Raw genomic sequence first — 15,533 nt, 5'->3', positions numbered from 1 at the left:
TTATTTTTTGGCTGTTTAAGAGCAAAGTAATGAGTGTGCAACATTATCATATTTTCACATTAAAAATTTGATATGGTAAATGTCTGACCAAGGACACTAGTTGCTTACAAGCACTCTCCTTTTAGCACTGGTTTGGTCTAAACCAGTTCCTGAGAAAATGATCTGTTCTATGTTCACAAGAGAGTGAAAATCAAAATAATGAGCTGAGGGAAGCTGCAGAGTCAGCTGATAATTCACCTTTCTAAGTCATTTAATCTGTTCTTCAGACAAAAATATTGATGAGAGCATTTCTTTGTTTCATTTGGACCAAATCTGGCAAATTTCAGCTAATCAGAATTGAGGGATTTGCTCCTTCAACCACTATTGTCTCATCTTCATCTCACTAAACTATTATTGATATAATGCTGATATCTATTTCTATAGAGGGGCCTGTGTAAATCAGACAAAGGGAATATTATGAAACACTCTCCTCCAGATGTCTGATTTGTTGAGCAAACTGCTTCCCACTATCTTCCTCCTCCTTCAAACCCCTCTCTGGCTCTAATGCGTACTCTGACACATGTTAATTGTTCTGTCAGACACATCTGTGCTCCCCACACCTCCTCCATCAAACGCATCTAAAAATAATTACAGGCAGACCCAGATCTCACTTTCCGACTAATAAGCCAGAATCCTCATCCACGTACCAGCACAGCTCTTCTATCCTCGACTTGCCTCACTGAACAATGTGCTTTTTAGCATCGTTAATCGAGGCATGTGACTGTTTACGGCCCTGTAAACACAGAATCAATAAGTGAAATTTACTCCTGCCATGAATCAGGAGTTGCTCAGTGAACGTGGATTTGGATTCTGGTCATTAGCTGTTTTGTTTTTCTCTATTTATCTGATGAGTGTCACCCGCAGATAAGACATCCCTGAGTAGATTTAAATTTAAATAGACATCTTTTTTCACTAAAGACAAACCTAGATGCAGTGGATCGCAGTTTGCAATTGTTATTTTAACAAACCTCCCTCTCCTCACCCTCGCCCGCCTCGCACCTCCTCCTCCATCCATCACCAGTGAGAGGCATTCGGTCCAGCAGAAAGTGCAGCAATCAATACCAATGCTTTATGCGTGATACGGGATACACCCCCAAGTAACAGTTCAAACGCCCCCGGATCAATAAGCCCATCATAACACAAGATTCCTCGACCATCATCCACTGAGAGGCCAGATACGGTGGCAAAGCTTCCATTTCATGCTGCTTGGAAAGATCTCTCATGAGGTTGAATTTTTATGCTCGATAACAACCGCAACGACTCAGCTTCAACCAGTCTCTGGCTGGGATATCATACAATATCAGCCATTAAGAAAAGATAATTAGATTCTGGTGGTGCATGTCATTTATCTTGCTCTGTATCTGGACTGTCTAATGGTTCAGGAGGCCACACCGTCATTAGTGCTGCTTAAACCTGAAGTATACACAGACTCGGACATAAGCCAATCCCCATCATTGAGCCACAACATGTATCAGACATGATCCAAACATCTCTGATGAATTAGGGATACAACATTTAGCTGCTGCAAGTTCAAGACAGATGGAGAAATCATAGACACTGAATGAACACTAAAAAGACTTTGGATGAGTGCAATTTGGACCACCCCATAGTTTAATTATCTTAAAACAACAACGAGAGAGTAAGCAGACTTCACGGAAACCCATTGATTTTGTGACAGAGGCTGCTTTCTGTGGAGCAGCCTTGATGAATGCCCTCCAGGCATACAGCTTTATCAGCAGCAAGTCTGGCATCATCTCTCCGCAAAGGAAAACAGGTTCGGCTGATGCTACATCCCACTGTGATCACACTGCTTCTGTTTTTCAGTACAGACCAAGGCTAGTCATCAGGAGGCAGGCAAACCATTTTGGTTTTCATCCTTCCTTTGTAAAATCACTGGATTATGAGCTATCCTATGTCCACCAATGACATATTTAATGATATCCAAAGCTGAAGATAACACACTTCTTCAGTGTTTCTCCATTGTTGAGATACACTGTTAGCAAAGAAAGAACATGTTTCAAGATTAGGGACAAAATGCAAAAAGTGGGCTCCAGTTGGAAAAGCAGCACATGAATAAAACGCCAATCGTCCTATGTTCTCCCGACTCTTTAAACAATCAACCAAATCACATGGCAGTGTCTAAAATGGCAGCTGCAACAATAACTTCCACAAGCAAAAAACAACCATGAAATGATGAGTTCATGGAAAAGATACACAGGAAAATATACCACCGTCAGCATTCCACTTTATATTTCGGCTGTAATTTACATAGGGACATAGACTATCACCTGGATCATACCTACAAAACACTCTCAGGTGGTATCTGCACTCATTTCCAGCAGAACCTGTGTTAAATGTGTGCTTTCGATGTGAAAGTTGTATAAAAAGTAAAGAGAGATGTGAAGAAACTTTGTGAATGCATTTGATCCCTGCATGCTACATTTGTGGTCTTAGCACAGACATAGTTCACAGCCACAGGTGGCAGCCATTCATTGCACAATGGAAGAAAATAAAACAACTTCACTAACTCCTCTTTATTTGCCACCAAAAACCCCTAAGAGGCAAATGTGAGAGGCGGGATGTCGATTCAGTTCATATGGTGAGTTGATCTGGAAATCCCAAATGACAGTGGCCAATGTTGACAGTCACACTGCAACCTGATCCTACCACCTAATCCTGACCAAATCCCTGAGGGTTCCTGTGAATGACTGTGTACCAGCGGGATGGAACACAAACACGTCCTTTGCCAGACCAAACACCAGAGAAAGAGCGTTACATATTGCCGCAGCTGCCTTGTGAGAGTAGAGAGCCTAATTAATTGTACTGTATCCTTAATCCACTATTTCAAGAATGTGAAATCATCAAGCAGCTATAGATTATCTCTGCTCCAGTATGCCAATGAGAGCTGGTGGCAGTCCAGAGAAGAGGACTGGGTCGATAAGAAATGGTGAGAGCAGGAATGCCATGCTGTGTGCTGTCTGAAACACACACTGACAGAGCAGACACAGCACATTTGTCCATAAAAACAATGACATTCAGAATATAAAACTTTTAAAGTTCTTTCATTTATGGTGAATCCTTGAAAGTCTCATTTTGCACCATAAGTTTCAGGTATTTTGTAGTTTTTGTGTTTATAATTAAAGAGTTTTTTGGACTTAAAGGGTAGGATGACCCTTTTCTTTCCATTTGGATAATGGTTTGGGCCTTTAAGACAATTTCTGTAAATAGTTTCATAATTATATGAGGACTGGAAGGACAAGACTTGACATTACTGTTGGAAAAGCACATATTCACATGCTGCTTCCAGGCTAGCTATTGAGTAAAAAGATGGGGCAGTGACATAATTACCATTACCATTTTCTTTTAGGATCTTAAAATATGATCCATTTGAAACTTACACAGAAACAACATGAGTATTTACAGGCTTCGCCAACAGGACTGCTGTACCTTAAAGTAAAGCCTGCAGTAAAAAGCCTAATCTGAGGGCATACAAGAGAGACAAACTAAATCTAATTAAGCAGCAACAGGAGCAGCCTCAAGTGTATAACCTTGTTTTCATTTCCATTTCAGCTGTTCCACTTGGTTGAGTATGCATTGTATGATTCCCTACAGTATTAAAAGGATCCCCAACAAACCATTTTATGCTATCATGGAATATATTTTGTCTTGATACCAGCTCCCACTCACCTCTCTGCTTCTTGCTCCGCGGCCCACTCACACCTTCCCGAGCACTCCTCAAAGCTTTCCGTGCATCGAGCAGCTCCTTCCGCAACATTGCTTTCGTCTTTCCTTCGTATGTTCCTTTAAATAAACGACTAGATGGAAACTTCTGCGCAGAAGAACTTCAGAGCCTCCTCAAGTCTTTTCCATCGAGACACATCACTAAAAACAAGGGAACCTCCTCAAAATGACACTGACAGGCCTACTTCTCCCAGTTCCATCTTCTCTTATGATTTCTTTAAAACGGCTTCTTCTGCAGCATGAAATGAGGGACTGCTCATGCAACGATGTGCCGTCTTAAGATGGCTGCTGGACCTGAAAACTTTATCTTCCTCAGCCCATGTCGCTCTTTCTTGCCCTCTCCCTGTCTTCCCCCAGTCCTCCCTTACTTTGACAGGAAACTTCAGCAGTCTATTTCGAGTCCTGCATAGTACAACCCCTCCAGTCGTACTGTACTTTCCCTTTGCACCCCCTTTCAGAGAGCCTGCCCCCCCCAGTTATAGCAGGAGATTAAACGCACTGCTACAGAGAAACCGAACGACCTTTGCTGTCCTCTGTGGGTCACTCTGCTTGGACTAAAGGGAGTTTTGAAACTCTAGTACAAGGCAGACATGTTGTCGTACACATTAATGATATGCTACAACTCTACTCACAATTTGGGACAATGAGACAGATACAGATGGATCTATTTCAGCCAGCTAAGCGCTCATACACCTTGGATCTGGAGGTGAAATTAACACTGTGGCCTTGCATGAGTTAAAAATAAAGTTCAGACTGTGTGACTGAGTTCATGAGAGTATTTGATGCTTTGCCTGTGTGGAATTCATCGTAATTAGAATCTGATTACAGATCATCATCAATACAAATGTCAAAATCTGACCACAGTCTGGCTGCAAGTGTTACTGGAGCTGCTCGTCTGGTACAGTAGTGTGGGACCCTCTCCGTCGGCCTGTCACTCTACTTTATAGATGCCTCTCAGGTGATGTAACAGACCCTCTGGCATTCGCAGTGGGCGGTTGATGCTGCTGAAAGCCACATCTCTAACAAATGACTGCATCTAAACAGCTGTCTTCATGAGGAATGGATGATTTCAGTGCTGTACTTGACCAACCTACAGTAATGATTTGTCATCTGATTGATTCGATGTGCAGAAAATCACCTTGTTAGTTTGCTAACGGCAACACTTAGTCCGTTATTACTGGTTTCACATAAAGGTCAGTTCGCAAGCAGAGAACTGAACTTTATGTGAACTCAGTCCGTGATGACTGTTGCCTTTAGTGGCTCCAGGAGAAGTTCTCCAGTGTCTGAGGCTCTGTGGGAACCTGTAGAAAATCGTATGGAAGGATTTGAGTTCTGTGTGGATGCTATAATGGCCTTCGGTGACACAACCCTCCCACCTCCTCCATCCTTCACTTCCAAAACAAATGTCTACACCAGCATAACCCAACAACATCCCACTACTACTGTATCTTCACCCTCTTTCCCATGTCTATCCATCCTCAACAACAACTTTTATCATAGGTTAATAGGGTTATAGGTTTTTGAAAGCTGAAATACTTTTTCATGTAAAAACTCCACAGATTTATCTTGTGAGCCCTTAGGGTGTCCTGAGCCTTAGGGACCCTAGGGTTAAAGGTGCAACAACGACCTTTTCAAATGTTATCTTATGACTAACTGCAAGTCATTTCCGGGAGGTTCATGCTCCTACGTCACAATATGAAAATAATCTCCTACTGTAAACGCATCTTAAAATACCACAGGTGACGTGCGCGCTGCTCAAACTGCTCAGCCTCACATGTCTGACAGTCTCTTAATCAAAAGCTATATGTCAGAGATTGATATCAATAAAGTTGTCTGGACTTGTGACACAGCACTACTCTGGTTCCTAGTGGGTCTGATCTGAGTGTGATATCATAAGGTGACAGACCTGACTGACTGTCTGACTCACTGAGTGATGCTCAAAAGCAGCCAGAACAGTCATTAAAATTAACAGCACACACGTGCCCTGATACACACTAACAGACACCAACACAAATACGCAGTCACAGCCCCCACCACCACCACCTTAGTACACCCTCCTCGTCTCTCTTTCATCACACTGACCGTGATTGAGTGTGACAGCGCTGCGTCTTGACTGTGGTGATGCTATAATTATCTGTGATGTCTGCTGGTGCAATTGGAGAAGGGGGCCGGCGGCATCCACTAGAGCACGAGCCCTCTGGACGGCACGACACATACCAGGCCATAAATAACCACAAGGAGAGAGAAAGCAGTGGAGACGTAAGAGGGAGCAGAGGTCAGAGAGACAGTCAGGCAGCTAGGACCCAGAAAATAGATAAAAAATGAGGATATAGTGGTGAAAAAGAAAATGTGATATTCGCTGTCTTTTAGCTTTTATTTGCTATTCATGCAAATAGTAACATGAATCTGGCTAAAGCTTGTCAAGAGACAAAGAGACAGCGTTGTTTTTAAGTCTTTTAGGAAAGGCCATGTCAGGTCTGTTAAAGCAAGTTCAAGTCGAGCCACAAGTCTACTTCATAAGCGGTTATTTTGAGGTGTAAATCCTGACAATTAAAAAGACACATCATTTCCGTATTTTCCTTTCAAAGCTATGTTAATGGGTCTGCTCTCTGGTTTAATGATCTCTTCATTAAATCTCATACAAGTCCAAGTGTAAAGAAAAAGAAAGTAATAAAAGAGACAGATAAGGACCACAAAGAAGGACATATAAAAATGAACCAAAGGAAATGCATGTTATCTGTACTGTCTCTACAATCCTAACTTCAATCATGCTGAGATTAGCAGAGAGAGACAAAAGAAGAGACAGATGAAGAGAAAGAAACAAAGAACAGAAATACATAGAGAACAGAGGTCAAAAAGTAGCAACCAAAGCTGGATTGATGTGAGAGGACAGAGAGGTGCCGAGTGATATGTCAGCTGGACCATACGTGCCAGCTCATAGTGTGAGAGCTGGTGACATGTAAGCTCAACTGTCAACTTTCCTCACAAGCCAAGGCAACAAGACCGTGATCAAAATAATTGCAGCAATACAATGATCTCACTGCAAACCATGCTCTGTATTCTATGCCAAGGACTCTGTTACTTAAACGGGTGATGCAAACTGGTCAGGAGTATTTATACCGCCAAATGTGACGTTGATATTGTTCCAAAATCCAGGTTGCAACAAAATCGCTTGACTGTCACTGGTTTTATCATTTAACTAGTTAAAGTCTTATGCCTCCACTGCAAACAATGACATATGAAAATAGGGCTATTCGTGACATACAAGGCTCTAGTATATGCTTCTCTGGGTTAGTAACTGAGGCATGGAGGAGGGCTGAGTTTAAAAAAAGCTACAGAAGCCACACCGACAAATCCTTATCTCTGCAAGACAGAGGTGACAAGATAAACTGGGAAATGATAGACAAGCTATTCAAATCCACCAAGTGTCCCTGAGCAAGACACTGAAAGCGAATCCATATATGTAAGACACGTGCTTTCACACTGCCCCTCGGCTATGGACACAGTTACTTTGGTTTACCCGCACTAAATAGTATTTCATTTGTATTACACTGAGAGGGCGAACGATATGCTTAGAGTAAGAGAGAAGTGAGTAAGACGTGACAAAGATGATGTGGGAGATGGAACAAGATGTGACTGCTCAAAAAGATAATTTATGTCTGGCATACTGTGCTGTGTGAATTTATGCTGACAGAACGACCACCCTGAGCGACACTGTCCCACCACAGTGATCTTATTTTGGAAACGTTACAGAGACACAACAGCAGAAAAAGGCTCTTTTTTTAAAATATAATCTTTACAGCTTAATCTTGATCTCACTGTCCATATATCATTATCCTGTTTAATCAGTTGGGAAGTTTGAGCCTCCAAAAGTTTACTTTTGCAAAAGTTCAAGTTTTCTTGGAAGTTTCATCCTAAGTGAAACCCACGCAAACAGACTGCAAGTACCACACAATAACTTACAAATCTGCATAATATTGATTCAAATCAAAACCACAATGTTCATGAGGAAATAAACTTGTACACATGCCATGAACTCCTTAGTGTCAATCTGTTAGAGGTCTCTGTCAATGTGAACATTTTCAGCATAAACTAGCTCAACTTCTGCTGTGTCTCCAAAGTGGAAATAAAAACCATGGTCCACACTCATTCGCCTGCAGGACAATCGACAAAGTGACGTCTTTAAACCACAGAATAAAAACCAGTGTGATGTTGACGTTATTGTCATTGTGCTTTTTGAGCTGTGGTAATAAAATCAACATCACAGGGTTAGTGGGCTAGCACATTATTATTATTATTTTATGGTGTTATTTGCATTGTGTCACAATACACAGTAGCTGCAAGCTTTCAGATCAATGCTATCGGTGATGACTGATGTACACAGCTGTTGGAGGTCTAATGATTTGTCTCCATTTTAAAGTCTTAAAGGCGACTTTTCCCAGGCTAACAGGAATTTCCCAACATATCCCCAGAGTAAGAACGTTATCATCAAACAAGGTGACCAAATCCCAACTTGCTCAGTTCACTACACACAACAAACAACACCAAAAAGGTTCAGCTGCGCAGCTAATAGAAAGCAACGACAGGTGACACTCCTCCCCTTCAACAAATCTGAGCCTCCATTTAAATCCACAAGCTAATTTTAAGTACCTCGCAGTGCAGTACATGGAAGACAGGGTTACTGTCCGATGATCAAAACACAGCCTTTGATCTACCACTGTTTTGTCTTTGTGAGCTCTTGAGATAATGAGATTAAATATTAATTAGAAACAAAAGTGTGGAGAAAAGCAAAGAGGAAATGCGTGATTAGTGTAAGTAAGCGATTGGTCTATCTGACACCCATTTCGGTCTTAATCTATTTCCAAACAACAGCCTTTTTAAAAGGAAATATGATGAAAGCTTAAAAATCCAACGTCATGACTTAGGACTTCCTGTTAAAGAAAGTGTCAGTTGCTTGTCATTACCTTCACCAAGGTCCATAATGGCCAAGACAGCACTGCAGCTTGCCTCTCCCAGCTCATTGGTTGCCACACAGGTATACAAGCCAGCGTCGCTTGTGCGACAGTCCCGTATCCACAGTCCCCCTGAGTCCTGGGCCTCTGATGGAGGAAGGAGCTCATCGTTGTGATACCAGGTCAGCAAAGGTTTTGGAAATCCAGCCAGCGACACCCTCAGTCGGATATCACAGCCTGTACCGACTGCTGCTTTGCGGAGTTTACGGATAAAAACTGGCGGCGTGGGTTCTTGCGTTGCAGCCCCAGCGTCTGGAACAACATGGACCTTGGAGACTTTGGGCCTCTTGGAAGGGATGTCGAGATTTGGACTGGATCCAGGGCTTTCTGCCATCTTGATTTCTTTCACACTTCTTTATGGACTGCACTTTTTATCTGGTAATTGATTGGGTTGTCAAGATGAGCTGCAGTTATTGAAGGCCTCTTCTGACAGGCTCCATCGGTTCAGATATCTCTGGGCTCACAGGGAGTATAGAGGCTGTTCGACCTGGGCTGTTGCACTGGGGACTGTAACAATCAGAATACATCAATCAGAATGACATCAAAGTTATCTTTGGACATTTTGCACTTTGACTACAGACACCGTTTCCTAATGAATGTGTTCATCAGGAAAAAATGACATCATTGTTCAAAAACCCATATTTACATTGTTATGACAAGCAACCTCTTGCAGTTATGCGAATAATGTCTCCCTTTCCATAAAAATGACAGCACTGCTTAAAAAAACAAGGTGTGCAGTAAGAAGTACTCCATCTATTTTACCTATTTTGTCAAAGTCTACTGAAGTGCTGCTCAGCCGGTGAAACGGTTGCATAATGTGTTCTGCTGCACTTGAGGGGTGTTGTCAAATCTAAGAAAACTACTCAAGTAACAGTGCCTTGGCATGTATCGTACCTGAGTTTGGGGCAGCTGAGCTAAAGACACTATCAAGTTGCATTTTGGGAAGACATCACTGCCTCTTTTGGCAGTTCCTCCCCCAAAACCGATGAAAGGTACTAAATCCCTGGAGTACTCTTTAGCAAAGCAAGGTATGACCTAATCATTGTCTTATACACTGGCTGTATCTGTCACTTTGATACCAGTAGTACACACCTAACATGGCATACAGGCAGATGAAGCAGGCCAGCTACCATAGCCAAGATGTGACAATCCAAGGAGCAAAGAAGTCCTGCCCTGACACTTCCACCTACTATGATGTATGTCAAGAAGCTACTGTTTTACACCGAAAACAATAGCCAGGGTGGTTTTAAAGTATGTAATGTTATAATAGTCTTAAGACGCAGGTTGGTAGGAAGGCCCGAGGAAGGACCAAAAGCTAGGATTTGCTTCCCCTATTTAACATTGGGAACCTTTCCCTAATAGTAAGCAAGTGGTTATTACTGGTTGAACCTAAAAGGCGCTACTCTTGTGTCCTGGTTTACTGATGGTGGTGCCAGATCAGGTTTAGAATGTGATGACAATCGGCCTGTTTGGTTGTTTAGTTTTTAGGACTTCCTGCCATTTTAATTCTTCATTTCAAGTCATATTTAGAAACAAAATGTAATCACTATCAAATGGCCACAATTACTGACCAAAGAATACGTCAGTATTTGGATTTGCTTCCTATGCTAATTCATGACATTCCACTAATATGCTGATCCAAAGAGTTGCCTAAAATAGACTTAACCCGATAATAGAAAGAAATGCACCTTACCTCACTTTTGCCATTAAAGCCGAAAGGAATCCCTTTGGACATCCCCGCAAAGTCCAAGTTAAGGTAACAAGATCCATGGAGCAAAATATTTCATCTCAAATCATTTGCTAAAGCCTGTGTCTCTGTGTGTCCTTTAGTGAGCATGGGCTGTAGGTGTAAGTCCACCCTGGATCATGTAGCATTAGCAGCCACTGCCATGGTCCCTTTCAACAGCTTTAACCCTGCTGAAGAGTGGTGAGACAGAGAGTCAGAGATCCTTTTCCTTAAATGTCAAACCACTCAGACCTTCTGGTCTAGTGTGTTTTCAGTAACTACCTTTGGGTACTTTTTAAAAAAAAACACACTTGTAACCTTTTGAGGCTCTTAAGTACTCAAATCAGCTCATATAATAGGTCTCCTCTCTCTCTCCAGTCTCTCCTTGTCTCACTGCTTCACCCCCAAGTCCCTCAGGTTGCAGGCGACAGCTGCACCACCACAGATAGGTCACATTTCTCGAGCTGCCATGTATGACCTACACACACAGACACACACACACACCAAAGCTCCCACACTCAAAGCCTTCGAGATAATGTTATCAACTAAAATGAGTGTGTGTGTGTGTGTGTGTGTGTGTGTGTGTGTGTTTATGTGAGACAGGCAGAGACAGCATGCGTGTGACAGTTGGAGCTGCTATAAAAAGAAAGTCTAAGAATAAAGACAGGACTTAGTGATTCATACAACTGTAGGGCAGTGATATAACAACACAATACAATATAACTGGCTGGAGCAATTGCAGTAGACACAATAATTTCATATCTAATACACATTTAATACATTGTTTCCCCTTATTTCTGTATGAATCCCTGTTAAGGTTTTGTTATTGAAGGCTGAGTTTCATGGGTGATTTTCTGTAACCAAAAAAATAATAATTTCTTCATTTTTACCTTGTGTGACTGAGGTTTCAGCCACTTATGGATCATTTAAAGGTACAGCAATTTGTGAAACAGCTTTAAGATCTTAGAAAATAAAATTCACCGGTCTGTTTTCATTTTGTCATATTTTATCTTCTTTATACTAGATGAACAAGGACACTCCTAAGCAAAATATTTCCTCAAGTACAGCTCACTTACATGCATTAAAGTCAAAAAGGGTTAGGATCAAGAGTTAAAATATGATTGTCAGTGTTTGGTCTTGCCTGTACTTTCACAGGAACAACTTGTCTCTAGCTGTAACAAACTACTTATCCTTGAGGTGTGCTGACACTCAGCAAAAACACTCTGCACTTTCACAATGACTGAACCGCACCATCAAATTTCATCAAGCAAGATCAAGCAATTGTGGATGCATCAGTCATGAAGTTGTTATTCAGAGTTTCTGAAATGATACAAAATAATAAAAACAATCTAACACACCCATAAAGTACTGAGTCAAAACTTTTTACAAGGAAAAGTAATGACGTCCAGGATTTTCTCTGTCTAGTGCGAGGTAGGTTTGAAATGCTGGATAGGCAACTATGGTCCTTAAAAATGTAAATCAATAACAGACTTTGCCAGGATGGAGCAACTTTTCCATCCTGTGCTGGTTGCCATTAGTCAATACCCTTAGGAGGTTGGCAGATGGGGGCAGGAAAAAAAAAGGTAGGTATCAGCAGCTCTCTAAGGATCTCTGCTTCACTTTCACAACACCAAACCACTTTAGTATCAGACCACAGTCCAGGCTTTGACATTATCTTAACAGATCTCAACAAAATCATGGTGTAAAAGTGGACACTGGATGTGGTTTTTTTTAATTTCCTGTCCTTTTGAAACTCTTTTATGTTATGTTGTATTAAAAAGAGAAAAAGAAAGTTTCAGATCTCAAAATTGCCCTGATGATGGTAATGCAACATAACCTGTAACACCTGAAGTACAACATCAAAGTTTTCCTTCTTTGTTGAAGGTGAATTAAGCTTTTTGGTGCAAAATTAGTGGATGGAAAACATGTTCACAGGGAGAAATGTTTAATGCACTAACAAGCAAAGTTCAGAAAATCTTTAAAACACAACCATCATATTTCCTTACTGTTGAATCAGCACCATGATGTCTTTTTTGTGCATCTGAAGCTAAACAACAACTGAAAGAAGTACATGCATTATATACACAACAGTCTTACCTGAAGATATGCAGTGTGTCACATGATGTAATATTTCTGTCATGAGTGGGTGTGCTGCAGACTGCCCGAGACCAGCTCAATGATGTTCATCTCCAAACAATTTCCTCCAGTTCACCTCTGTGTAAGAAGAGACTACGATTGTTAATCTTGGACTGTGGACCGTCTCAGTTCTATATGTGTTGATAATATTTCAGTATTATTAGTTAAGTCTTTGCAGACAGAGAATTGTGTTTTTTGCAACTAGTCCTATAGATTATAATATTACTTACAGCTGTGAATGTGTGCACACATGACAAAAGAACACAAAAGAGCAGACGAGTTTAAAATAATTCCCCTGTTTATCTAATCTTATTGGCCACTTGTTTCAGTCAGTGTCCATTCGTTTTGCAGGGCGATTCAGGTTCAACATAGATCATGCATTAGGATACAATTAAAATTTACAGAAATTATGATCACAGTCTGCAATCAAGTTTATTTTCACTTCACAGTATTGCTCAAAGGGCTCAAAGTGAAAATCTTCTCTCTCTGTCTTTATATCTTTATACTTAAATAAGATATACAGTATATAGTGTATATTATAGAGAGAAATGACTAATTTCCATCCAGAGAGCCACAGATGTCTTGACTGTAACACATGAACATCAAAGCCTGCAGCTTTTCAGTTCCTTAAAAAAATTCTCAAATATAAAAGCTGTTTGACACACACCAACACCTGGAGACATGTAAATGCACATGAAAACAAACATACCTGCAGCAGATGAGGAGATGTGGATCATCAGCTTCGTCGCTCTCGTACATGTTTCTACCCTTTGGTTATGAATTTATATACGCCAGGCTGGAACAACAACACACAAAGAGGTAATTACCCTAGCTGAAGGTGCTCCAGTGGTGAGAGAAGTAATCTGATCCTGTATTTGAAAACAGCATTACCACTATGTAGAAATTCTTCAATATAGGTAAAACACTTGCATTCAAAATTTACTACAGAAAATGTAAATAAGTATCAGAAAAATTAGATATCAAAAGCAAAAGCAGTCATTATCCAGTCATTTTTCAGTGTTATCTAATTAATTTAACTGTTATTACTGATGCATTAGATCCATTTTGATGATTTATCTATACATATACAGTAGTTAAGACCAGATCCACCTCAAACAGCTACAACAGTACAGACAATCCAATAATGTCTTAGTCATTTAGGGGCCATTTTCCTGTAGAACGAATACTTTTACTTTTAACACTGTAAGTATTTCACTAATGACATTTCTGTACTTATTTAGATTTAGTAGATTTTGGATGCAGGATAAATACTTACAATGGAACATTTTTGCATTGTTGTAGCATATAGGTAATTTCACTTTTTGGTCATTCCCTGTCATCTGATGAATGCTATTAAAATACAAACAATCCTATACAATTCTGCGAACCGCCCAAGATCGACGAAAGGATGTTTGTGTGCGATCACTCACCAGATAACTTCATCCAAGTTGCCTACATGTGTCACAGGATTGATGGTGAGTATTTTTAAACACTTTAAAGGACCTGCTATCTTACAGCAGTCAATGTTGGGATGATTTTAAGATTACAAGCTAAAATCTCACTGTATCTGCGGATGCTTTGTTACATGTGAAGGAAAAAGTGCAGATATTCAGTGTGGTAATAATTTCTGGATGAAAATATCTGAAAAAGGATTGTACATCTCTGCATAATGTTCTGTCAAAATGCAGTCACACTCATCTCCCTTTAATCCTGCCTTTGCTTCTTGAATGTTGCTGTATGACATATATGTATATCATGCTATACCTGACTTCCTCTGACATCAATGTCCCAGAGAGAAGTGGTAACTCTTCAATATGGGCTTCATCCCAGTCTGTGGCTCTCCTTGCAGACATTTATCAAAAAAAAAGAGTGGATTCATTATTAAAGGAGTGCAACTAATTCATGTTTTTGTCCTTTTTTTTTGAGAATGTCACAATTATTTGACTATTAAACTGCAGGAGTTACAACAGAAGAGCACCTGTCTTTCCTCGCTCCTTATTATGCTGTTCTTACTACATTCCTCATAGGTTTAAGAAGGTTTTAAGCTACAGTAAATCAGTAAATGTTGAAGAAAGTAGAAACAACAAATGTAATGCCAAGCTAGTTTTCCTTTCCTGAATTCTTTTGAGAATCTTTTCCTTTTTTTCCCTCATGATGGGACAAAAATTAATGAGTTACAGTTGTTGACATCAATGTTCTTACATTTTCAATGAATAATAAACTTAATTAATTTTTATAGCAGGTTTTTCCACCCATCGGGTGTTAGTAACAAAATATTCTGTGCTTTATTCTGTCCACAAACTCAGGACACATCTGGTGACGTATTAATTTAGCGCCCTCTACTGTTAAATACATGGTACTCCAGATTCCAGTCTTAACTTTGCTTTTAGATTAGTAACATGAACGATATCTGTATCAAATGCAATTTAGACTGCAAAAAAAAAAAAAAAAAAAAAAAACAAAAAAAAAAACACTTATTTTAAGCTGAAGTTGTGAAAACTGTGTTGTCAAATGACAAAAGCAGACAACACAGCACACACGTTAACTGCAAATGTACAATACTAGTACTAACTTTACTGTTGTTTACATGTATTTTAAAGATTTCACCGAATTCTTGCTCTTTGGTACAGTTATTATGATGTATGTACATTATCCAAACCCACCTCGGTCGGGGGAGAGGCCGCCCCATCGTCCATCTTGAAATTAGATAACAGAAACATCTGCCTTCTGATTGGACGTGCTTTGTGATTGGACTGTCATTGTCCAATCAGATTCAGGTGTAAAAAAAAACTGGGTCAATATTTTATTTGTAACCTCACTGTCCTTCAGCGTGACTGTGTTTTACATGTGGTTTTCTGCACATATATTTACAACAGCAT

General features: G+C 40.3%; 1 protein-coding gene across 2 annotated transcripts in view; it reads right to left on the bottom strand.

Moving 5' to 3' along the window:
- Positions 1-15,347, bottom strand: part of spega (striated muscle enriched protein kinase a) — a 49,075-nt gene extending 33,728 nt beyond the window's left edge. The window contains exons 1-5 of one of the 2 annotated variants that reach the window (XM_071464707.1): positions 15,318-15,347; positions 14,419-14,496; positions 13,364-13,450; positions 12,616-12,732; positions 8,745-9,299 (exon numbers count right to left, since the gene is read on the bottom strand). In XM_071464707.1, the coding sequence (XP_071320808.1) occupies positions 8,745-9,126 (382 nt within the window). In that variant the 5' untranslated portion in view covers positions 9,127-9,299; positions 12,616-12,732; positions 13,364-13,450; positions 14,419-14,496; positions 15,318-15,347. Of the gene's footprint in view, positions 1-8,744; positions 9,300-10,485; positions 10,945-12,615; positions 12,733-13,363; positions 13,451-14,418; positions 14,497-15,317 lie in introns of those variants that run through there. The other variant, XM_071464708.1, reaches the window with a different exon arrangement.
- Between the last annotated feature and the right edge of the window lie 186 nt (positions 15,348-15,533).

Source organism: Trachinotus anak, unplaced genomic scaffold (genome assembly GCF_046630095.1).
Source record: "Trachinotus anak isolate AG129_WGS33_773 ecotype Australia unplaced genomic scaffold, CSIRO_AGI_Tana_v1 ptg000026l, whole genome shotgun sequence".
Taxonomy (NCBI): Eukaryota; Metazoa; Chordata; class Actinopteri; order Carangiformes; family Carangidae; genus Trachinotus; species Trachinotus anak.
Note: the sequence above shows the minus strand (reverse complement) of the source record. Positions and strands in the feature narration are given on the sequence as shown.